Source organism: Scyliorhinus canicula, chromosome 13 (genome assembly GCF_902713615.1).
Source record: "Scyliorhinus canicula chromosome 13, sScyCan1.1, whole genome shotgun sequence".
In the NCBI taxonomy this organism is placed as follows: Eukaryota; Metazoa; Chordata; class Chondrichthyes; order Carcharhiniformes; family Scyliorhinidae; genus Scyliorhinus; species Scyliorhinus canicula.
Window position 1 is genome coordinate 23,329,997 of NC_052158.1, and position 26,806 is coordinate 23,356,802.

At 44.7% G+C, this 26,806-nt stretch overlaps 1 protein-coding gene across 1 annotated transcript in view; it reads left to right on the forward strand.

Annotated features, from left to right (window-relative positions):
* The window catches only part of LOC119976524 (golgin subfamily A member 4-like), a 1,176,663-nt gene that overhangs the window by 1,113,772 nt on the left and 36,085 nt on the right, over positions 1–26,806 (forward strand). Inside the window, exons 200-201 of the mRNA XM_038817077.1 lie at positions 518–544; positions 17,269–17,304. Of these exons, the coding sequence (XP_038673005.1) occupies positions 518–544; positions 17,269–17,304 (63 nt within the window). The remainder of the gene's footprint in view (positions 1–517; positions 545–17,268; positions 17,305–26,806) is intronic.

The following is a 26,806-nucleotide window of genomic DNA, read 5'->3' on the forward strand; positions in this document are numbered from 1 at the left end:
TCTCAAGTATTTATGTTTCATTCCAGTATTTTTGTAGCGCACGCTTTGTTGAATTCGAAGTCCGGTTGGATTTAATTCGCCTTGAGCAAGACAATCTAAGGTGTTCTGGAGGAGTTTGTCTAAAGCTCATGCAAAAACAATACAAATTGGAGTACACGGAACCGTTCATATCATTTGAAGTTTCTGATTACAAAACCGGACGCTCTTTTTTCCACTGAAGGAAGTATCGATCGTCATTTGAAAATGAACACAAAGAGAGTCACTGAAAACATTCAGCAGGGAGTGTGATTAACCTGAAAAAAAAATGCTGCGATAGGGAATTTCATGGCATGTGTATATGATAAGCTAAGTGAGGAAAATAACAGATATGATGTAAGCAGAAACATCAGGACCAAATTTGCATTAAATGTTAAAACATACATATTTTCTGCTGACGCATTTCTTCGCATTGTAACGCTTTAAATTCCAAGAGCATTATGCACATTCTAATTGTTTGATATTATTTACTTAACTTCAGAACAACGTTTGAAGCAATCTCAAATTGGTGAGTGTCGGAGAATACTTCATCCGAAATAATTTGAAAAAGATAATAATTCTCGATAAAATATTGGACCCCTCCGTCATATTATCGAGAACGTTTTACATTTGATCATACTAGATAGAAACAGTGTTAGCAGTTCATGTGGGTCACCATTCATCAGAAATGGAAAGACGTAGAAGAAATAATATGCTTGAAGAAAGTACAGATGGACAAGAACGGGGATTAGGCGAAGGATATACAGAGACTGAGATGAGGAGGAAGATGGAAAATTACAAATTTATGGAAGTGAATGGAACAGAAAAGAGGTAGGAAATTGCAAATTTAATAAATGATGATATGCCGAGAAGAGGTCCACTTGCCCATGAAAGTTATCACCAATAACGGACATTCGTGCCATATTAAGACCCGCCCACTCCCATCACCAACAACGAAAACACAAAGAAAAATAAAACGCAGGATTACGAAAATAATAGAACATTTGGAGTAAATGTTATTCAACGCAAAGAAAGCAGGAGTTCAACAATGTTTACAGAGCTGTAAACGTCACCTATGCAATCCTATTCGCAATGAAATATCTACTCAAAACGAAATATCTTATGGATTTTCCCTTTTTCTGCAAATTATGACATCTAAAATTGCTTGTACCATTTAGGAACATCCTCATTATACCGTACGATTTCAAGGGGATTTGGAACCGGAACTAAATTTTTCATTGCATCAAAAACATCTTTTCATTGACTGCTGAAGGCGTTAATACTTTACCAGCGTTTCAACCGTTTAGTTTTCCACTGCCCCATTGCTTCACCTCTTTCTGTTTTGTCTCCAACTTACATGCGTTCATGGTCAATATCATTGTTTTTGGCGTAACGTTTTATCAATTCTACCCTTGATGTTTCCTGTAAGTATTGTATAGCTACTGATTAAATATTTAATTTATTCGGTTCGCTTTTCTCTAGTCGATGTCGCCTGTTGTACGCCATTTATTTACGTTGTCCAGTATATTTGAGGTTGCATTTTAATTTCGGAAATTCTATTCCACAAGGATTGTATACATGCACAGGGCAGTCGTCCTCCAGCCCCAAATAAGCTACGTGGCCGACCCGGTCTGTCCATTCGAAAATATCCTGTCCCATTTGATGACGTCGCCTGCCCCTCGATCGGATCGGCCCCAACCATGTGACCCGTGGAATGAGCCCACAGCTACCATGCGATTATTTCAAATGGCAGGACCATGACTTGTCCACCGCGTTGGTACTTCAGCTGGTGGTGGTGGGGGGGGGGGGGGGGGGGGGGTTGGATGTCGGGGTGGGCCTCTGGCAATGGCTGCAGGTAGCGGATATGTGGCACCGCGTACTCCTGGGTTTCGTCGCTTATCTAGGGTTGCAGATCCGAGGAACTGGCGTCGTTCCCAGTTCTATGCATGGAACAGGATTCCCCGACCGGGTGGTGTGCATGCCGGCCAAAGAGGGACATTATTTCGTAGGATGGGTCTGCATGCGGCTAGTGCCCTGTAGCACGACTTGGCCATTGTGCATGCTCGATCACGGATCAGGCAATTCTCCAGGGCGTGTCGGCAGCTGGAGTTCCGTGCCCTCCACTGCCGTCCTGCTATCTTCCAGCACAATGGGGAATCGGTGGCCGTTTTGCGACATTGTTTCTGGTGGAAAACGCCATTATTCCCACTCCAGGGTGGGGTCATTACCACAGAATCGCAGAATCCATCCCGATATTCCCGTTTTTTGTCAATGGAAAGCCTGCGGGCGGGGGTACGTTGCCGATGGTGGGCCAGATGCATCGTTTCAGAACTGCGTGAGTTCTACGCACTGAAACCGCCTAAGATACTGAGTCATTCGGGACATCATGATGGGCTCGCAGAGGCATCATGTGGAACTAGTGCAATTCTAAAGAACGCTGGAGTGTGATATACTGGGGTCAGGATTAGTCTCTGGACAGCAAGACAACAGAAGCTGTAGGTTGGTGCTCCATTCCACACACCCATTTATCCCAGCCAAGTAGATGGACTGATTGTTCTGGAACATGTCCATACGGTTATTGGGTCGGCTGGGCAGAGGATTCCTGAAGACGAGAACGTGGCCTGTTCAGACAGTCTTACGACTCTAGGTGCAAATATTACACTGGACAGTTAAAGTGTGCAAAACCGCATGGCAGCAATTCCGGCTGCGGAAATGGTGATTTGTGCTCGTAAACCAATACCCCGGGGCCCACATCCTGGCGGCCACCAGGCGAGCGACACAACTGTCAGCACACTTAAGCAATGTTGGACAATTTTCGTAAGCCCTCTGCGTCCATCAGCAGCCACAGATTTTGTTTCCCGGTTGTATATATCGCCAGTTAAGGTAGAACATCGCGGGGGCAGCGACATTGCCAGTTGGGCACTTTAATCATGCCAATGGCGTTAATTGTGCAATTTGTTTGCGCAAGCTGGAGTGCAGAGTGGAATGGGTTGACGCTGCTGTCGAAGCATTGGAGCATGACATTCTGTCTGCTGCCTGGCACTGTTTTCGATTTTCTGCTAACGCTCAATTTTCTGTCCGCTTGTGTTTCTCGATTTCTGCGTCACAGGATGGAGAATCCAGCTCCATGTTCAACTTCAGCCTTAAGATACTAATTACACCTACCTCCAATCCTTACAGGGAAGAGAGTTCCACAACCTCACGAATCTCTGTCAAAATACTTACAATTTCTGCCTTGATCGGGCGATTTATTTTGAATTGTATCCGTTGGTTCTATTCTGCAGCATTACTGATATATGCATTTATCAACCGCATTGTCTAGAAATCTGCAGATCTTGAATCATATATTCTGGGCTCGTACGGTTACCTTTAGAGGTAGTACCAAATTGCGTCGGATATTCCATCTCGGAACTTTCCAGGCAAGCATTTGCTCTTCGAGTGCACAGAAGAGGTAAATATTTATCTGCAATTGCGCAATGCTGTGCAGCATCCATACAAGTGATTTTAACCTTTGGCTTGGGATGGTTCTGCCAGGGCTATATTAAAAAGTACTCAGGAAAAGTTAGAAAAACGCAATCTTTCCTAATTTCTGTATAACCATTTTAGAAACTCAGGCCGATCTATGTACACGACCTTAACAATTCACCTAATTTGATGTATCACGATGCCCACGACCCCTAGACTGACTACATCTCCAGAATTTCCCTCACCATTGTGTCGGTCCTATCCGTATGTGAAACAGACTCATCCCGTCCAATTTGATTATTCGGGCAAGAGTGTCATCCAGGTCAACCACCGACCCCACTGGTCAACTAGCCCCGAGAAAACATGAACAGCTAAACAAAATCACCAACCGCGTAAATCGACGCCGATTCCCAAACGGGATGTTTTCCATCACCACCCGATTAGTCCCCACACTAACACGCCGCCTTACAGGAAACAACAGCTCCATTGCATCCTATCTTTACGCCAGTCGGATGTCCAACACCTTTCCTCCCATCGATGTCCAACACTCAACTCTTGAAATGTGCGACGCAACCATCTCGCAATGTCCACAATTTCATGCATGTGCTAGCTCCTAGATATATGCCTCCCCACCCAACCAATGTTTCAATCCACTTAGGATGTCTATTCCCCAACTCGACGTACCCTTACCCTCCCGATGTCCGACTCACCATCCCCACATAATATCAAAGCAAATTACTGCAGATGCTGTAATCTGAAACGAAAGAGAAAATGCTGAAAAAATCTCAAGAAGTCAGGCAGCATCTGTAGGGAGAGAAAAGCGGTAACGTTTCAAGTCCAACCACTCTTTGTCAAAGCCATATTTCCTTCCTCTGTGACAGTCTTCGTCCCCGACTTACGCCACGGGGATTTCAACTTACATTGCACCCTGCATGTAACTGCCAGGATTTCATATACCTTCAGGATATATAACATTATTCATTGCTGGTCTCGCCACATCATGAATGCCACACTCAGGGTCATCCGCCGTCACATGAAGACACTCCACATGTCTGTCCAGCATCACAGTTTTACTCTTCCTCAAATCTGTTCCTGTTCCCAGTTTCATTTCATCCTTCGCATCATTTGACGCCTTAAGAAGAATATTTTCCTCTTTTTTGCAGATGTTAAGGAACGCTAGCTTCAACAATTTAGCACACCACTTCCAAGCCTATGCCCTCCAGCAGTCCCAATCCCTCGGACCCCATTCCTCCCAGTATCAGCACCACTGCCCATTGTAGGCCCTCGACCAGTCTCAATCCCTCATGCCCCATTCCCTCATAAACCAGGAGCTGTTTTAGCAAAGTGGGATAAAAAGCTGGCTTGCAATGTAGAACAAGGGCAGCAGCGCGGGTTAAATTCCCGTACCGGCCTCCCCGAACAGGTGCCAGAATGTGGCGACTTGGGGCTTTTCATTGAAGCCTACTTGTGACAAGAAGCAATTATTATTATATTATTATCATTCCTCGCAACTCCAGACCTTGCTGCATGTTAACCATAAACTCCGCCCTTCTGCTCTCTGAGGATGCGCGTGCTGTTCTGAGCAAAGGACACAGCTTTGAACGTTTGCGTCCCCACCTCATAGAATCCCGGGCTCGACATGATGTTGAACTCTTCTTTCTTCGTCTTCGTCTTCATGCCCACTTCTTTGTGCAAGAGTGCTCCCTCCGTTCCACTGATCTTTCATCTGCCTTCAGCTTTCTGCCTCCAAGTGGACCCCCCCCCCCCACCCCACCACCCGTCGGGACAATTACCAACCCCTGATCTTTTCATTGAGAGCTGTCGACGGGACAATGGCCGTCTTAATTTTTCTGACCCCTCACCCATTTCAACCTCTCTCTTTGAGCAGTTTATGCTCTTCTCTCCGTCAGGTCTAACCCAGACTTTGTAATCAGAGCTATCGCCAAAGTGGGTGATGTTGTCGTCTGGCGCACTAACCTATACCTCGGAGAGGCTGAGCGCCAACTCTTAGATACGTCTTCCTAACTCTCTCTGGAATATGACCCGACCGCTGAACATCAAGCCATTATATGTAACACCGTTAGCGACCTCATTTCCTCCGGATGCCTTCCCCCTACAGCTTCCAAAATCATAGTCTCCCAACCCGAGACATCCCGCTTTTATCTACTTCCCAATATCCACAAACAGGATTGTCCCGGCAGGTCCATTGTGTCAGTATGCTTCTGCCCCACATAACGTACTTCCTTTCAACTTCTCTCCATCTTCATTTATCTCGTCCATTCTCTCCCCACCTACATCTGGGATTCATCTGATGCACTGCGTCATATTGACAGCTTCCAGTTTGCGGACCGAAACCACATTCTATTCACCATGGATATGCAATCTCTTTAAAACTCCATCCCATGCCAGAATGGCCTGTGCGCTATTCGCTTCTTTCTCGAGAAGAGGCCTGGACAATTCCCATCCATCACTCACCTCCACCTGGCTGAAATCGTTCCACTTCTCCACAACTTCTCCTTTAACTCATCTCATTTTCTCCAAATCAAATGTGTAGCAATGGGTATCCGCATGGGTTGTAGCTACGCTTGTCTTTTTATGGGGTATGTGGAATATTCCTTGTTCCAGGCCTACCAAGTCCGCTCCCATAATTCCTTTACCAATACGTTGATGACTATATTGGTTGCCGCTTCATGCTCTCGTACGGAAATTCGCTTCCAGTTTCCACTCCTCCATGACTTTCAACAGGTGCATCTCAGAACCGTCACTCCCTTATTTGATCTTTATGTCTCCATTTGCGGCAATAGACTCTTTACTAATATCCACTACAAGCCCACTGACTCCCACCCCTATATGAACTACAGCTCTTCACAGCCTACACCCTGTTAGGACTCCATCATTTCTCTCAACTCCTTTGCCTCCGTTGCATATGTTCCGATGATGCCACTTTCCAAAACGGTGCTTCGAAAATGTGTTCCTTCTTCGTGAACCCAACCGTGATTTCCCACCTACAGTTGTTGACAGAACCACTCAACAGTGTAAGCTCTATCTTCCGCGCCACTACCCTTGCGCCCTACCCTCCCTCCCAGAACAATGATAGACTTCCCCTCGTCCTCACATTGTATCCTACCAGCCTCCGTATGCAAAGCATAATCCTCCGCCATTTTCGTCAACTTCAGCGTGACGGCACCATCAAACACATCTTCACTTTACTCCTTAATGTCTACTTCAGCATTCCGTCGAGACAGTTCCCTCCGAGGTAATCTAGTCCTCTCCTCCACCATACCCAGTACCTTTCCCATCACCCATGGCACCTTCCCATGCAAAGGCAGAAGGTGTAACACCTGCCCTTTCACCTCTTCCATGCTTAACATCCCAGGCCCAAAACATTCATTCCACGTTAAGCAGCGTTTCGCTTGCACCTCTTCCAATCTGGCCTATTGCATTCCCTGTTGCCAATGTTATATCTTCTATATCGGAGAGACCAAACGCAGGCTGGCTGATCGATTTGTTCAACACTTTCGGTCTGTCCGTATTCAGGACCCTGACATTCCCGTTGGTTGCCATTTTTACACATGACACAGCTACCATGCCCACATATCTGTCCTTGGCCTGCTGCAATGTTCCAGTGAAGCTCAACGCAAACTGTAGGAACAACTACTACCCTGTGACTTCTGCACCTTTCCAAAATCTGTTTCCCAATCTGTTCCTCCACATCCCTGCTGCTATTGGGGGGCCTATAGAAAACTCCCAACAAGGTGACTGCTCCTTTCCTATTTCTAACTTCAACCCATATTACCTCAGTAGGCAGATCCCCCTCGAACTGCCTTTCTGCAGCTGTTATACTATCTCTAATTAACAATGCCACTCCCCCACCTCTTTTACCATCCTCCCTAATCTTGTTGAAACATCTATAACCAGGGACCTCCAACAACCATTTCTGCCCCTCTTCTATCCAAGTTTCTGTGATGGCCACCACATCGTAGTCCCAAGTACAGATCCATGCCTTAAGTTCACCCACCTTATTCCTGATGCTTCTTGCATTAAAGTATACACACTTCAACCCATCTCCTTGCCTGCAAGTACTCTCCTTTGTCATTGTTACCTTCCCCACTGCATCACTATGTGCTTTGGCGTCCTGACTATCGTCTACCTTAGTTGCTGGACTACAGATCCGGTTCCCATTCCCCTGCCAAATTAGTTTAAACCCTCCCGAAGAGTACTAGAAAACCTCCCCCCCAGGATATTGTTGCCCCTCTGGTTCAGATGCAACCCGTCCTGCTTGTACAGGTCCCACCTTCCCCAGAATGCGCTCCAATTATCCAAATACCTGAAGCCCTCCCTCCTACACCAGTCCTGCAGCCACGTGTTCAACTGCACTCTCTCCCTATTCCTCGCCTCGCTATCACGTGGCACCGGCAACAAACCAAAGATGACAACTCTGTCTGTCCTGGCCTTTAACTTTCTGCCTAACTCCCTAAACTTGTTTATTACCTCCACACCCTTTTTCCTACCTACATCGTTGGTACCAATGTGCACCACGACTTCTGGCTGCTCACCCTCCCCCTTCAGGATCCTGAAGACACGTTCTGGTCACCTCATTTTAGGAAGGATGTGGAAGCTTTGGAAAAGGTGCAAAGGAGATTTACCAGGATGTTGCCTGGAATGGAGAGTAGGTCATACGAGGAAATGTTGAGGGTGCTAGGCCTTTTCTCATTAGAACGGAGAAGGATGAGGGGCGACTTGATAGAGGTTTATAAGATGATCAGGGGAATAGATAGAGTAGACAGTCAGAGACTTCTTCCCCGGGTGGAACACACCATTACAAGGGGACATAAATTTAAGATAAATGGTGGAAGATATAGAGGGGATGTCAGAGGTAGGTTCTTTACCCAGAGAGTAGTGGGGGCATGGAATGCACTGCCTGTGGTAGTAGTTGAGTCGGAAAATTTATGGACCTTCAAGCGGCTATTGGATAGGTACTTGGATTAGGGTAGAATAAGGGAGTGTAGGTTAACTTCTTAAGGGCAGCACGGTAGTATTGTGGATAGCACAATTGCTTCACAGCTCCAGGGTCCCAAGTTCGATTTCGACTTGGGTCACTGTCTGTGTGGAGTCTGCACATCCTCCCCGTGACTGCGTGGGTTTCCTCCGGGTACTCCGGTTTCCTCCCACAGTCCAAAGATGTGCAGGTTGGGTGGATTGGCCATGAAAAATTGTCCAAAATTCTATGATTAACCGAGGACAAAAGTTCGGCGCAACATCGTGGGCCGAAGGGCCTGTTCTGTGCTGTATTTCTCTATATCTATATCTAACATGTCATCTTCCTTTGGGGCAGACTACAGCCAACTTTGACAAAGAGTCTTTGGACATGAAACGTTAGCTCTTTTCTCTCCGTATAGATGCTGCCAGACATGCTGAGATTTTCCAGCATTTTCTATTTCGTCCCCATCCCCACAATAGATCACCGTTTCGAGCCAGTCCACGAACCGACCCGATGACCAATACCCAGAACGCCTGTCATTCTTTGTACTCGAACCACCACCCAACGTCTGAAAACCCAATCACCAAGTGTTGAACACTCTATCCCATGCAATAACCAAACACGCCAAATGTCTAACGTCACCATTGTTCCGTGACAGCACAACTCCAATCCCCGACCCACAAACACCCTATGATTCATGCAGCAACACTTCATTACCCGAATGTCCCCGCTCCTTCACGTGTCCAATGTCCAATGTCACAGCAACTAGCCTCGATTTTCGTCCCACACACCTCTGTTTCCCGAAGCCAGCACATCCCTGTCGGGTACTCCAAGAAGAGAACGTTCAGTGCCCCACCCCGACCCAGGTTATCCAATTACCCTCGTTACTTAACCTCTCCAGAACAAGTCATCTGGAATCGGATCTATAAATTTCCCTCCTTTACGAAGCGAATTTATGAAAGATTATGCCTGCGTTTCTCAGATTTCTAGCCGAACAAAACTGATCACCACTTCGTGGAAGATATGGCCCCGTATATGCTTCAATAAGATCGACATTCATTCTTGTATAATCCAATGGGGACAGCCTACAAGTAATCCAATCGTTTATTATAGGATAAGCCACTCATTGCAGGAATGAGCGTTCGCTAAAAGGGTGTGCATGCCCTATTAACAATAGGGACAGTATAACTGTTGAAAATACTTCAGGTAACGTCGCAAAGTATTATTCATTATGTTTTGTCTTCGCCCTCCCATAATCATTAGCATTAAATTGGATTATTTACCATGTGTTTTCTGCATCTGTACAAATGCACCCACATCCCGTTTAACATCAACATTCTGCAGTCACCCCTTTAATATAAAATGTTGGTTTATGCTTCATGGTAGACTAGGAAAGTCGACATTTACTGACAGTATACATTAACTGTCAATTTTGTGCTGACTATCCCATTGCAGATTGGATATTCCCTCTTGAAAACTTACTTTCGTAAATAAATTCGAATAAACAACACAGTTTGCTGGAATCAATTGTGTCTAGACATTGCCGCAGCACGCATTTATGGATGACACCACTCGCTTCATTTGCCAAATCGAAAAAGTAGATTTTTGTCGTCACTCTTTTTTCCGACAGCTACCCAATGCCCTTCCATAATAATACGTTGACCCTTTCACCATTTTGTCCAGATATCGTGGATGCGGCCCCATGGCAAATGCTTTATGTAAATCTAAGTGGATGAGATCGAGAGGTTTCCCTTCATGCGATTTCTTCAAAACTGGATTATCTTTTCAAAAAACTGCTGAATTTGCTGATAAAGGTGATTTTTTAGAAGAGTCTGGTTACAACTTCAGATGTAATAAATACCCGTTTCTTCATATGACATTGTTAAGCAAAATGGACTGCCGTTCTCTGCATTACATTCCCCTCCTATCTTGAACAAAGGAGTTGAATCAGCTAATTTCTAATTCCTTGAATCAAGACAATTTTGGGAATATAAAATAAAAGCGTATACTTTATCAGCGGTTACATCGCTAAGACTTTAGGTGAAATCTTTAACGTCCTGGGGACTGTTCACCTTTGAGTTCCACTGATTGACACAGTCCTCTTTCCCCGACAACTGTGGCTTTCTTGAGTTTGTCCGTTTCAACTCTTTGAGCACTCCTATATCAAAGCTTTATTTTATCGTCTTGCGTAAATACAGATTCAAGATCAATTTACAGTTGCACACCGAATGGACTACTCCTGCTCCAAATGCGTGTTCCATACTTTATATTATTATAACAATAATGCTTTCTCGTGGCACAAGTAGACTTACATTAACACTGCAAGAAGTGACGATGAAAATCCCCGAATCACCACACCAAGGCTCCTGCTCAGACATTTTGAAGGATAATTAACATGTCTTTCGGGACATGTCGGAGGAAACTGGCGCACCCGGAGGAAACCCATGCAAATACTGGGCGAATATGCAGACTTGACACAGAGAACGACTCAAGCCGGGAATTGAACTGGGACCCTGGCACTGTGAATAACAGTGCTAACCATTGTGCGACCGTGCCTCCCCAGATCACCGTACTCACTCTTTTGCGCACCAATGCATGATGCCGTACTCTTTTCTCTTCAATTGCCAACATGCACATGTCGTTTATTTTATATTTGCTGCAATGTTTTTTACATGCTTTAAATTCTCAATCCGTTATGTTGTTCACGCATTCGTTTGTACTGATCTATTACAAATAATATTTTATATTCTGGTAATCATCGCGGAATTGAATGTCTTTAACTTCACTTTGATGCTATCTTTCATTCCTTCCTTAATCACACATGACACCTCCTTGCCTCAAAGTCTTTTGTTCTCACTAAAATGTATTTGCAGTGCGCATTACAATACATCTCATGTAGTGTCTCCAACACTTAGGACTTATCCCTTCACCTAGCTTTCAATTTCCCTGCCTGCTCACAAAACGTTAATAATTGGCTTAGGTATTCTTTCTTCTTCCTCAAAGTGAATACGATATTCATTGATGTTATGAACACGACAATATGGAGGAGCGAGGCTATCCTACCGATGTCATCGTCCATTAAACTATTTGCACCCGCCATTACCAGATATAAATTGGAATGTCTCTTACTAAACACAGTGTGTGCTGCTACACGACATTGTTAGAATGTACACGGTTAACTATTCATCAAGCGAGATGCCTATTTTTCCAATACATATGTGGATTCAAACAATTAACTACTATATCAGTGCCTTACCCCAAACCAAACTCAGTTAGCTTAATCTTCGGCCCTATTCGTAGAGCGATACTGCCATGCAATTTGCTCCATTTTATATTTAGTTCTTTCTGGAAACTAGGTTAATTTTCAGAACGACGTTATCGAGTTCTCCCGAACGCAGCACATTCCCGCCATTGGGTTTCAATTACAATGGGAAATCCAATTGAAAAACGGCAGGAATGATAATATCCCGCGGCCACGAAACGGTAAGTGGCCGAGATACATGAGACTGCCCGACAAGAGAATCCAAGGGACCAGAAATGAATGTCTCAAGTTGGGGCATGGAGAGCTGGCATCTACGTGTAAGTGGATCAAAAGGAGAAATCCCGAGCGTTTTACGACTCGAAAATTGGTGCCCAACCCTCACCGATTCCGAGACTGGGGAGGGCCTAGCAAAGGTGCCCGGTGGTAGTCCAGGCTCCAGGGCGAAAAGCGGCAGGAAAATGGCCGGGTCTGTTTCGCAGCATGTGCATAGGCAGTTGCGCAATACAGCGTGGCCCCAGCCATGCGCCTACCCGACCCACCAGTCGCGACCCCACAGGCCATCCCCTGGTTCACTGTACCAGTCTCACCAGGTGGAGAAGCCCCCCGGGCCAGCAGCACGAATTTGGGCCGAGTGTGGCAGCGGAGGTCACAGTCCTCAGCCGCCACTCCTGTTTCCTGACCACTGAGACCACACATCTGGAAGTCGGCGAATCGAAGGTGAAGCATCGCGGGAGGACTGCCAATGACACACGAACACAGTTGTAAAGACCTTCAGAGGGCAATGCGAATACGCCACTTGCCAGGGGGCAGTGCGTAGCTGACCTGCGTCAAACCTCCGGCAGGCCTATTTGGACCTCCGAGTGGATACTCCATCCGATCGCCGACTACAAAATCAGTGTCTGGCAATGAAGATTGAGCTTTCCTGCCGAAGTGTGTGTGTGTGTGTGTGTGTGGGGGGGGGGGGGGGGGTTCTATTCGATAAATACCGTTACAAAGCGTGGTCAGTAGATCCCCGCTGGCGGTCATCGGTAAATCCCTCCCAATATCTCAGTAGAATACACTTATGATCTTGATGCGGAAACCACGATATTTCCTCACGGGCGCCAGAATGTTCCTTTCAAACATTAACCTCAGTTGAATAATATAAACAGTCAATTAAAAAAGATGATCATCTAGTTAAAATAAACATAGGTGTGATAAGAGTGAAACATTTGCCTCATTCACTTTTCCCTCCGCAGCGGAAACACCACCTTCAGGTTCGTGGCGGCCTCGGGTGGCTTCAATGGGTAATCCCACTGAACAGTGACGGAATTGTATAATCCCGTCACTACCGAACGACGCGCTGACGGGAAACATACAGCAGGGCAACCGGACAAACCAGCATGTCTTTTTAACAGGATTGGCTGTTTAAGGAGGTAATGGGGAGGATAGATTTGATGTAATTAGCTTATTTTTTGGATTGCATATATGTTTTGGCAAAGATTTTGACATGATTCCATCTGATAGACCTGCGGCAAACATAATAGCCGCTACATAATATGGTAAATGGGAAATTGGCTCGATCATTTTTCAGCGATAAGACTTTGTAGTGACAAGACAACGCCACTGCCGGTTCATGAATAAATTATTATTCCGAAGAAAATGTAGGAGTCATGATTAAAGCACGATGAGGGGAAAAATCTTGATGTGCGTTAACGATATTTTCTGCAGGAATAGCTCGATTATCTCTTTCGCCTAACCGTGTGTTTTTCGACGAAGCGCCGTTCATGGAGCCGGGATTCGTTACTCCTGCTTCTTTACAATGGGATTTCCCATTGAAGCCAACTAACCTGTAAGGAACTCCACGAGCGCAGATGTGTTGTTGGCGTGAACAATGAATCTCAACTGCCAGAATTTCGACCAATGTGTTCATTCTATCAAGAATGGACGGTTGGAACTGGTTACTGAAAATGAGGTGGGCCCATTAGATTAATTGCCAGTGGTGGGGAGGGGGGGGGGGGATTTAGGATACAGTGATCATTGTATTTCCATGTTTAGGGCGTTCATAGAAGAAGATCATGGGAAATTCAGGGTACTTGCGATGGATTACAGAAGAGGCAACAGAGCTGTTGTTCTTAGTCAGGAATGAAACAGTGGCTAGAAATAAAAACAAGAGCTGCATAATGGAATAAGGTAAAGGCAGAAATGGTCTGGAAATAGTCCGGATCGTGTACAAACATTCAACGGCGGTGTAAATGAACGCATAAATTCGAGGATGAAAGCACAAATGAAATGTGTTAAGATAAGACATAAAACGTCACATTCTCCTGATTGAAGGTAGAAAATATTTCGACAACGAACAAGAATACAGACAGTTCTAGCGGAGGTGAAAAATCGCGTTAGGGAAGAGAAGAGGGATTTTCAAAAATGTATTTTCGCAAGCATAAAGAGAATTCTCGAAGTATTCTGCAGGCATTTAATTATTAAAGTGATGTTCAAATGAAGAGAAAGGCCGAATAGTTTTTCAGAACGCAGTATAATTTCGCTTGGACCAAAACTGTACGCAGAACTGCGTGCAGGGCGAGATACTAAATGAATATGTTTCGTCAGTATTCACTCAAGAAAAAGATAATATTGTGGAGGAGAATGTTGAGACCCAGGTTATTAGAATAGATGGCATTGCGGTGCGTAGGGAAGAAGTGTTGGCAATTCTGGACAAGGTGAAAATAGATAAGTCCCCGGGGCCGGGTGGGATTTATCCTAGGATTCTCTGGGAAGCCAGGGAATAGATTGCTGAGCCTTTGGCTTTGATTGTTAGGTCATCATTGGCTACAGGAATAGTGCCAGAGGACTGGAGGATAGCAAATGTGGTCCCTTTGTTCAAGAAGGGGAGTAGAGATAACCCCGGTAACTATAGGCCGGTGAGCCTAACGTCTGTGGTGGGTAAAGTCTTGGAGAGGATTATAAAAGATACGATTTATAATCATCTAGATAGGAATAATATGATTGGGGACAGTCAGCATGGTTTTGTGAAGGGTAGGTCATGCCTCACAAACCTTATCGAATTCTTTGAGAAGGTGACTGAACAGGTAGACGAGGGTAGAGCAGTTGATGTGGAGTATATGGATTTCAGTAAAGCGTTTGATAAGGTTCCCCACGGTCGGCTATTGCAGAAAATACGGAGGCTGGGGATTGAGGGCGATTTAGAGATGTGGATCAGAAATTGGCTAGTTGAAAGAAGACAGAGAGTGGTAGTTGATGGGAAATGTTCAGAATGGAGTTCAGTTACGAGTGGCGTACCACAAGGATCAGTTCTGGGGCCGTTGCTGTTTGTCATTTTTATAAATGACCTAGAAGAGGGTGCAGAAGAATGGGTGAGTAAATTTGCAGACGACACTAAAGTCGGTGGAGTTGTAGACCGTGCGGAAGGATGTTGCAGGTTACAGAGGGACATAGATAAGCTGCAGAGCTGGGCTGAGAGGTGGCAAATGGAGTTTAATGTGGAGAAGTGTGAGGTGATTCACTTTGGAAAGAATAACAGGAATGTGGAATATTTGGCTAATGGTAAAATTCTTGGTAGTGTGGATGAGCAGAGGGATCTCGGTGTCCATGTACATAGATCCCTGAAAGTTGCCACCCAGGTTGCTAGGGTTGTGAAGAAGGCCTATGGTGTGTTGGCCTTTATTGGTAGAGGGATTGAGTTCCGGAGCCATGAGGTCATGTTGCAGTTGTACAAAACTCTGGTACGACCGCATTTGGAGTATTGCGTACAGTTCTGGCCGCCTCATTATAGGAAGGACGTGAAAGCTTTGGAACAGGTGCAGAGGAGATTTACCAGGATGTTGCCTGGTATGGAGGGAAAATCTTATGAGGAAAGGCTGATGGACTTGAGGTTGTTTTCGTTAGAGAGAAGAAGGTTAAGAGGTGACTTAATAGAGGCATACAAAATGATCAGAGGGTTAGATAGGGTGGACAGCGAGAGCCTTCTCCCACGGATGGAGGTGGCAAGCACGAGGGGACATAGCCTTAAATTGAGGGGTAATAGATATAGGACAGACGTCAGAGGTGGGTTTTTTACGCAAAGAGTAGTGAGGCCGTGGAATACCCTACCTGCTGCAGTAGTGAGCACGCCAACATTGAGAGCATTTAAAAATTTATTGGATAAGCATATGGATGATAAGGGCATAGTGATGGCCTTTAGATTTTTTCCATGTCGGTGCAACATCGAGGGCCGAAGGGCCTGTACTGCGCTGTATCGTTCTATGTTCTATGTTCTATGTGTGGATGCAAAACATTGACAATCACCAAGGTTGCAAGTTGAAACGGAATTACTGTTCATTTGTAACATGATTCATGGTGAAATTCACATCAGCTACAGTTGGTTAAATATTAATATATTGCTAATTCATACTGTAATCTTCATCCCCTAGACTCTACACGCACACATAATTCAATCATACAGAGAGGGGGAGGGTAAACACGTGTGGAAGAGAAAATTAGATTTGCATCAGATAATTGGTCCTTGGAGACTTTCCGCAGAGTAAAATTGGGAATCACAGTCCTTTTTAGTTTGTGCTCACAATTTTCCTGCTCAGTCCATGTTTCAGCAGGCTTTGCCCTCAGTTCGAGGCCTGCCTTCAGGCTCTGCTTCCAGGACTTCAATATCCACATGCTTATTGGATAGAGAACAAACTGGATCTTATTTGCATATACGCTGATGCAGTTTTCTGGAGGTGATTTTTCGAGACCGTTAACCACCGCTGCTGGAACCAAAATTGGAACAAGAATGGAGCATCATACTTACGAAAAACATTCCAGGGAGTTAATACCCAATCACTACCTGTTACCTGGCAGAGTACGCCTTTTGATAATAATAACCTTTCAGTGTCACTGGTAGGTTTACATGAACATTGCAATTACGTTTCTGTGAAGTCACGCTCGGGCGCCTGTTCTGGTACACTAATGGTGAATTCAGAATATCAAATTCACCTTATAACCAAAACTTTCGGGAGGAAACCCACCCAGCTCCGCACCGAAAGCGAGAATCGAACCCAAGACCTCGTGCCCAGACGAATCATTCAGACTGAGTTATCACCTAGCAAATACAATCACCAGTAGGAAACGCACAGCCTCCTGTATCCTGTAGTTTGACTGAAACACAAATGTCATTGCTTTTTCCTGCTTGAACTAGAAAGGCGGGTTGCCTAAACTACATATGACCGTCAATCATCCATGGATCAACATTTTATCGACATTAAAGAAATAACGAGGAATACAAGGAATCGGCAGGGAATAAAGAAGAAGAAATAGGAAGGACCATTCCAGGATCCACAGTGATAACAAGTAAAGGGTATTGTACACTAAAAGTAATCAACCACGAAGGAAGAGAATAAGCTGATGGATGATCAAGTTCTTTCGAAATCAAACTTTTCAGCGATTTCAGCATAATATCTGGAGAGTGGGGTATTTATTTTGCCCCAGAAATTGCGATTATCCTTTTGTAAATAAACAAAGATGTGATATAACTTACAAACAAAGACTTAAATATGTGCCTGTTTTATTTTAGAATTAGAACAATTAGAATCAATTCAGAAAGACATTGGTAAGCATTTTATTTCTCTGACAATAAATTTGTGTGTTTGAATGACTGCATTGCTGTGAGAATTAAAAATTAGTTTGATCACCTTCACACTCACACCAATCTGTGCATATCAGCCACTATGTCAAGGACAAAAAGAAAATGAAGAAATATATGAGTTGCTCAACAAAATAAAAAGTAGATAAGCATAGATAATCAAGCAGACAGTTGACCTGTATACATGCTGATAGGCAGACGAATAGTCAGATAAATAGGTAGAAATACAGGTTGAGATATGCGGAGGAGGTTCATTATTTTGCCGCATCACCAATCTGAATCCTGAATCACGCGTTAAATTGCATTAATTGTAAACATACTTTACATAAATCTTCGCCCCCTATCCATCCACTGACCCAATTCACAAACGCTAGGCAATCATAAAACATTTCAAATTATGTTGATTCTTACACGGATTAAGTCTATGTACACAGAATGATTGATATCACTAAATGAAATTGGCACGGAGGCTCAAGTCCATATTGTTGCTAAAGTGCTGAACGGAAAATACCACGGATGCTGGAAATATGAAACACAAATAGAAAATGCTGAAAGAACAAAGCAGGTCTGGCAGCAACTGAGGAGACCGAAACAGAGTTACCATTTCGAGTCTGAACGACACTTTTTGAGATATATATGTTTGCAGAGTTTCGCAATGTGCATTTAGCGGAGTGCATGGGGAGTATATGCGGAAGTATTGAGGAACTAATTGATCAAAAGGAACACTACATGGTTCAATATTTAAATTAAATTTGATTCGGAATGAGCACAGAACCTGAAAAGGTTTTTAAATTGATTCTGGCTACCTGCGAGGTTTATTTTAGATTGCTCTCCTGGTACGAGTTATTTAACGAATTATGAGTTCCGGAGCCATGAGGTCATGTTGCAGTTGTACAAAACTCTAGTACGGCCGCATTTGGAGTATTGCGTACAGTTCTGGTCGCCTCATTATAGGAAGGACGTGGAAGCCTTGGAACGGGTGCAGAGGAGATTAACCAGGATGTTGCCTGGTATGGAGGGAAAATCTTATGAGGAAAGGCTGATGGACTTGAGGTTGTTTTCGTTAGAGAGAAGAAGGTTAAGAGGTGACTTAATAGAGGCATACAAAATGATCAGAGGGTTAGATAGGGTGGACAGCGAGAGCCTTCTCCCGCGGATGGAGGTGGCTAGCATGAGTAGACATAGCCTTAAATTGAGGGGTAATAGATATAGGACAGAGGTCAGAGGTGGTTTTTTTACGCAAAGAGTGGTGAGGCCGTGGAATGCCCTACCTGCAACAGTAGTGAACTCGCCAACATTGGGGGCATTTAAACATTTATTGGATAAGCATATGGATGATAAGGGCATAGTGTAGGTTAGTTGGCCTTTAGTTTTTTTCCATGTCGGTGCAACATCGAGGGCCGAAGGGCCTGTACTGCGCTGTATCGTTCTATGTTCTATGTTCTATGATGTGTGCTGACAGCTTTTTTTAAATTTAGCGTATAGAATTCAGTTGTTTTCCAATTAAGGGGATATTTAGGGTGGCAAACATGCACATCGTTAGGTTCAGGGGGTGAGGCCCATGCAAACACGGGGAGAATGTGCAAACTCTACATGGATTCAACAGTGCCTCAGATCCGGAATTGAACCAGGGACGCGGGCGCCAAGAGGAAGCAATGCTAACCAATGCGCCACTACGCTTCCCATGTGTGCTGAGATTACAACAAGCATACATGCCCCTGTATGCCTACATGTAATGATGAATCAGGAATGAAAAGTTGCTACTGAAACACCTTCTATATTTAATGACCACTTACTTTCCCAGAGGGTGGTGTGAACTTAAACCTCACCACACGTGTGCCAGTTCTGAACAAAACTATTGATACATTTAGGAAGGTCCTGCATAACATTATGAAGGACAGGGTTACTTGGATATTAGACCAATGGTAGTCGATTAGAAAGACGATATGAAGCTTCGAATGGATACTTTTGGCAGTTTTGAATTGGGACAAAAGCCCAGTCTCCAAACTGGATAGTTTATGTTCGTCGAGCGGCATTTCCATCCAAAATCTGTTACGGTGTCCAGGGAGAAAATGTTACTAGCATGAGGCAAAACGTATTTTTCTTAATGAACCAAATACAACCTCACGGCAGTCAATATTAAATCAATTGACAGAAGGATCAATATCGGCTTTGAGACGTGATAGATCAAACGAAAACCCAATTAATACTCAAGTAACTTCGATATTCGTGTAGACAACATGAACACTACAGCTCAAATCGATTACATCCGTTTCAAATGAAATTCATGTTTGAGAAAAGTAGTCGGTAATGTGGAAGCACCAGTTCAGTGTATGAGGGTGGCACAAACTAAACTATGCGTAGGAGCAGCCACCGCAGAACCCAGCTAAGGATCACATGGCAATTGCACAGCATTGTCGACCATCCGAAATTACCCTTCGGATGATTCCGACAGTCTTACAGCCATAGTTACGAAGAAAAAGATGGAACAATTTCAAACACTCTGGAAACCCAGGTCCGAATTCCCCCCGCGGCATGTCGTGGAAATTGAATACAACAAAATATCTGGAAATAAAAGTCGATTGATAAGCATGAAACCATTGCCGATTTTCCGAAACAAACCCCAGCTGGGTCATGAATGCCATTTGGGGATGGAACTGTGGTCTCGGTTCAAAGTGACTGCATATCCACAGCAATATCGGTGATTCTTAATTGCGCTCCGAAAAGGTCTAGCAAGCACACAGTTGTAACAAACCACCAAAAAGTCTATAAAAAGGAAGTTAACCAGATGCACCACCTGCCATCCACCTAGCCACTGGAGGCGAGGATGGCAAACCCTGTCCTGTCGAACATGCTGAGTCCTCTTTACTACTGCCTTGGGGCTTGTGCAAAATTTGGAGAGTTGCCTCACAGGCAGTTAATCACCACATTATGTTGACATACTTGCGGAACCATACACTGCGAATAACGTCCCAACACCACTATCTGCAACCCTGGGTCTGTCCTGCCCGTGGGACACCAGAGATTGTGGCACAGTGGCACACAGTCGGGAGGAAATTGTGCTCGGCGTCTTCGTAATCGACCCTGGACTCCAAAATGCTTGATCGCTTCAGGCCAAGCAAGCACAGCTCAGTCGCAACACCACTGATGGAACGACCAAGTCGGAACTGGGCATACATGTGGCGCCGGGGGCCATCTTCAGTAATAGAAACCAATTTAGCGCCAAACTATAAAGTCATGATCTCCATTCCACCATTGCCGTAAAACCAGGGTATCAACCTTGCTGCAATTAACATTCAGGTACAACACCATCGACACCAAAACACGAGGTGTAAATATAGTGAAGCTAGAATAGAGAAATGCTTCCATTCCAAATAACATAAGCAGCAAATGACATCGCTCCCAGCAAGTGATGCCCAGACCTCTCTAGCTTTCTATATTCCTTAGAGTTTTGCCATTAACGGTATATTTCCCCTCTCTGTTAGACCTACCAAAATGCATTACCTCACATCTGTCGGGATTAAACTCCGTTTGGCATTTCTCTGCCTAATTTCCCAACCTATCTATGTCCTGCTGTATCCTCTGACGATCCTCAACACTATCTGCCACTCCGCCAACCATGGTGTCGTCAGCGACCTTACTAATCCGACGGGCTACATCGTCCTCCAAATCGTTTATGTAACTACAAAGGACAAGCACAGATCCCTGTGGAGCACCACTAGGCAAAACCATTCATTCAGAAAACACAACCCTTCTGCGGCTACTCTTTTATTTCAATGACTGAGCCCGTTCTGTATCCATCTTGCAACCTCACATCTGTTCCCGGGTGACTTCACCTTTTGTACCATTCTGCCGTCAGTCGCCTTGCAAAGGTTTTACTGATGTTCACGTATATAACATCTATCGCCCTCCACTCGTTAATCATCTTTGCCACCTCTTCAAAAAATTCGATTCAGTTGCGGTGGTGCGACACCGCTTCACAAAACCATGCTCTCTATCGCTTATGCATCCATTGTTTCCAAATATGTGCACATCTTGTCATTGAGAATCCACTTCAATAATTTACCTACTACCGACGTGAGGCTCATCCGCCTCTTGTTTCCAGAATTATCCCTGCTACCTTTCTTAAACAGCTGCACCACAAAAGTTATCCCCCAGTCCCCTGTGATCTCACCTGTAGCCAATGAAGGTACAAAGATGTCAGTCGAGGCCCCAGCAATTTGCTCCTTTGCTTCACTCAGTGTTCTGGGTAACTCACATCCGCCCCAGGAGGCATATCTAGCTTAATATATTTTAAAAGACCCAATACTTCCTGCTTTTCGACGTTAAGATGATCCAGGCTTTTCTACCTCTCACTGGAAGTTAGGGAGCATGTAATAAATGACCAAAATTCTAATTGCCTCTTTCCTGATCCTGAGCTCCACTAGATTGCAACATTGCATGAGCCCTCCAAGATGCCGTCCGGCATGACGCCTATAATATTCACTTTACCCAGTAATGCTACACCCCCAACAGTCTTATATCCCCCTCTATCTCTGCTGAAGCATCTCCATCTTCCAACGTTCAGTTGCCAATCCTGCCCTTCCTTTTTTCGGTGATTCGGTGATAGCCGCAACATCGTAATTCCAAGTCCCAAGCTCTAAGTTCACGTGCCTTTCCCGCTATATTTCTGGCGTTGAAACAAATAATCTTCAAACCACTGCCTTTGAGCAGACAGAGTGATATTGGTCTCTTATTTCTTATTGCATATTACCCCTTAAGATATTATACTTTCAACGATAGCGCTCTGGTTCCGGCCCCCTGCCATACGAGTTTCAATTCTCTCTACCAAACGTCCCAGCAAGGATTTTGGTGCCCCTCCACTTTTGATGCAAACGACGATTCGTGCACAGGTCATTCCTGCCCGGAAGAGTCATAGAGTCATAGATGTTTACAGCATGTAAACTGGCCCTTCCGCCCAGCTTGTCCATGTCACTCAGTTTCTATCACTCAGCTAGTTCCACTTGCCCACGTTTGGCCCATATCCATCTATAACCACTCTGCCCATGTAACTGTCTAACTGTTTTTTTAAGGTAAACATTGTACCCGTTTCTATCGTTCCGGATGCTCACCACCCTCTGTGTGAAATAATTTCCCCTCTGGCCTCATTCGTATCTCTCCCCTCTCACCTCAAACCGATGCCTTCTATTTCTAGAATCCTCTACCTTTGAGAAAATATGTTGAGTATCTACCATTATCTATGCTCCTCTTTACTTTACAGATTTCTATAAGATCACCCCTAAGCCTCCTATGCACCATGGGAAAAATGTCTTAGCCTATTGAGCCTCTCCTTGTAACTCAGACGGTCAAGTCCTGGTAGCATCCTCGTATATCTCTTCTGCACTCTTTCTAGTTGAACTGTATCCTTCCTATAAAAGGGTGACCAGAATTCCATGTATGCTCTTACAATGTCTTGTACAACTTCAACAAGCGGTCCCAACTACAATATTTAATATTCTGACCAATAAACCTCAGCATGTTGAATGCCTTCTTCACCAACCTGTCTACCTGCGACTCCACCTTCAAGGAGCTATGTACCTGTAGCCATTATCTGATTGAACGGCGGACAGGCTCAAAGGGCTGAATTGCCTACATCTGCACATAATTGCTGTGTTCCTCAGCCTGAAAGTAGTAGATGCTACCTTAATTAATAGTTTAAAATCTGAAATGGATACATTTTTGCGGAATGCGAGAAGGTGGATTTAAGATATAGATCAGCAACTCTTGTCAGGAGGCAGAAAGACTCATGAGGAAATTTCTCATGATGAGGAAACTCAGTCACGTATATAGATTGGAGACACTGGGATTGTTCTACTCAAAGATAACGTGGAGAGCAGTTTTGGCAATGTTTTCAAAATGAAAAATAGGGATCTATCTGAATTGAGATGACAGGGAAATATCTTACCAGTGGTGCAGGATCACACGCCAGCGCACACATGGGTGTGGGGACTGTCAAAGAAGCAAAGGGCAGAGTGAGGAAATATACTTTAAACACAGTGAGTGGCTGGGATTTGGATTGCACTGCACGAGATGCTGTGGCTTGAAAAAGGCAACTTTATTAATTTTAAAACAAATCCAGAGTACCGAATTATTTTTTCCAATTAAGTGGCCAATTATTGTGGCCTATGCGCCTACCCTGCACACGGAATCATAGAATCCTACAGCGCTGAAGGAGAGGTCACTGTGGTCCAGAAATATTGGACATTCTCTCCTAAACCAGTATCGCCAGGTATTTAACAGATCTATCATCCTATCTGCATAACTGTACGTGGTACAGGGAGTAATCCTGAGATTACAAACTTAGAGGTCCTGATTATCAGTTTACCTCCTAACTCCCTGAAATCCTTCTGGAGGACCGCATCGCTCTTCCTGCCTATGTCACGAGCACCTATGTGTACTCCGACACACCTTTCAGGATTTTCTGTGTTCGTTCAGAGACATCCTTGATCCCGGCACCAGGGAGGAAACACACTACCGTGGAATCTATTTCCCAACCACAGAAGAGCCTATATGTGCTCCTTACTAGAGAGCCCCCAACAACTATCTATCTCCTGCACTTTTCCCTCCTCTGCTGAGCAACGTAGCCAGTTCTGGTGCCACTGTTCAGGCTGCTGTTGTTGTTTTCCCCTGATCGGCTATCTACCCAACAGTACCAAAACGGTATGCCTGTTAGAGAGTTGGACAAACACAAGGGATTCTTGTATTACCACCCTGCCATTTCTAGCGGTAGCCCATCAGTCTACCTGCATCTTGAGTGTGACCACGTCTCTATGACTCCTACGTATGACACTTTCCGCCACCTGCATACTCCAAAGTGCGTCCAACTGCTGCTCCAAACAAAATACGCGGTCTTTGAGGAGCTGTCATTGGTTACACTTTCTGCATACGTAGTCTACATGATCGCTGGAGGCATAATGGATCTGCCACATCTCAAAGTTAGAGCACTGCACCCTGCTGGGTAACATTTAAGCACTCCTGGTCAGGTGGACTCATGACCACCTGCACTCGAAAGTTCTCGCTCGGCCTCAGCTCACATGTCGACCTAGAAACGAAAAAAAGGATATGTGGTAGGCCAAAAGGGCCTGTGTGTCAGTCCAATTTAGATTGTCACTGCACGGATGCTTATCACCACCATGCAGAGACAGTTGAAACCTTTCAGTTGATACATACTTGGAGTAAAATGTTGTGGAATGCAAATAATAGCGCACACAGATTTGAAACCTGGAGTTGATGCCCAAAGTGCGTGCGTTGCTTCGAGAACGATGTAATGAATGTTACAGAACAATAAGCAGAGTTGAATCTGATGTGCGTATTTTGTCCAGTCCCCGGGCCCCATGTTTCCCTTTGGCACCCCGTTTTTTGGAACCAGATTCTTCTTTCCTGCTGCATGTCAATTGCTTTTCACATTGAGGTCACGCCAGGTCGCCAGAAACACGCCGGCGGGAAAGCACTGCTGGCGGCATCAGAGCATTACAACGGCCGGAACCGATGTCCAAGATTGTTTCCCCATGGGTGCCATGGTGTTCTCGGAAGGATGAGGCAGGGAGAGTGGGAAGGCAATGCAATTAGCCAAAAGAAGCCGCTGAAATGGTTCCACCAAGATTGGAGCATGTACAACATGAGCAATCAAAGAATTACAACTACAATCAAATTAAAATCGAAATTCTCCGGCTTTTTGGAATCAATTCTCCTAATGGCAGCGCACCCCTGCCCGTGGGTTCACCGACCGTGTGTAGTGGGTTCAATGGGAAAACTAATTGGAGAGCTGCGGGAATGAAGAGTGCCCGTGCCAGTAAACGTTGCATCGCCGTGCAAGATACGGTTGGGCCAGTAGGGAATCCCGTCTCTGTTGGAGACAGCCAATGTTGCAATCTAGTCATTGCTCTACCATCAGTTCATTTAATTTGACTGACGAGCAGCGCAAAACTATTTTCTACGACACTGATAAGTGACCAAAGAAGTAGCTGAGCAGCTGATGTTTAAGGATGTCTGGAAATATATAAAGCCCAGTTCCCACAAGAGAAGCCAAATCATGACATGTGCCCAATGTTCAACTGCTGATCATTCATACACGTAGAATAATTTTGCGTATATAGTGCGACCCCATGTCGGTCTATAACGTTGTATTTGCTCATCAATATTATCAGTGTACTCTGCAAGCATTCCAAAAGACGTTTGTGGTTGCGAAATGTGGGTCGGCCGTCTCACCCAAATACCACTCAATGATTATATCTTTGGGATGTGTCACCAGCTACAATCACCTGAAACCAGTGTTGAAGAAATATTGCGGTGCCTGGATCCACTGTTGTGCATTCAGCAAGGATCGATATTATGAGATCAGCTCGACTAAAGAAGTGAACACACCGCAACTAAGATACACCCCGCCAGCGAGTGAAAGCGTGACGACCATATTATCCAATAGAAACAAGCGGAGTGTTCACGAAGCCTCTGAGGCTTTCACGCTCTCCATCCGTTTTACCATTTTGGCTGTTGTTGAGCGAGATGCTTCCTCAGAGGACTGGTAACAGGGGCCATGTTCGCCTATCCCATGGTTGGATCAGCTGCAAAGGAAGGGAGGGGGAAACTAAAGAAGTGTTATAGCTATTGGGAATATCGTGTTGGTTGATCAGACATCCGTTGTTGCGGCCATGGCAGTCACCCGTGGATGAAATGGTGCCTGACTGGAGCAAAGGTGAAGGATGTCACGCGCCAGTCTGAACAGCCAGAGGTCGCGGCCCACGTTAGTGCCAATGACAGAGACAGGAAAAGGGATAGAGGTAATGCAAACACTTTTAAGAAGTTGTAATCGAATTGAAAAGTTGCAATTCAAGAACAGTTATATCAAGATCACTCTCTGCATCAGGTACTAATTGGGATGGTGACACGAGGATTAAGCAGTTCAACAAATGGTTGGAGAAATTGAGTGAGAGTGAGGGCTTTAGATTTCTGAAGCATTGGACCTGGAATAGAGCAATTGGCCCTGTGAAATAACGAAAGGTTACAATTTAATGGAAGTTAGGATTGTGTCCTAACGCTGATGTTTACTCTGTTCGAGAGGTTTCCTTATAGATTTAGAAAGGGACTAAAACCTGAGGGCAATTATAGAGCAGAGAGAAGAACATTGGCAGTAGAACGTAGAGGTATATTAAGTATTGCCGACCATTTATCAGTGTTCAAAGCAAATAGAATTATTTAGACAGGTCGACCGAACACTATTACGAAATAGTATACCATTTAATGGGATAAGGATTAGAGTACAAGTGAATAAAAAAACATAAGCCAAAGATAATCCGCAAGAATCTGATAGCAACGTGTGTGGCTAACAAGAGTGGTGACCTGCAGGCACAGGTTTACAAATTGAATCACGACCCAAAGTGATAACATGTACTTGACCCAAAAAAAGGTCAGAACTGGACGTTAAATACTCCCT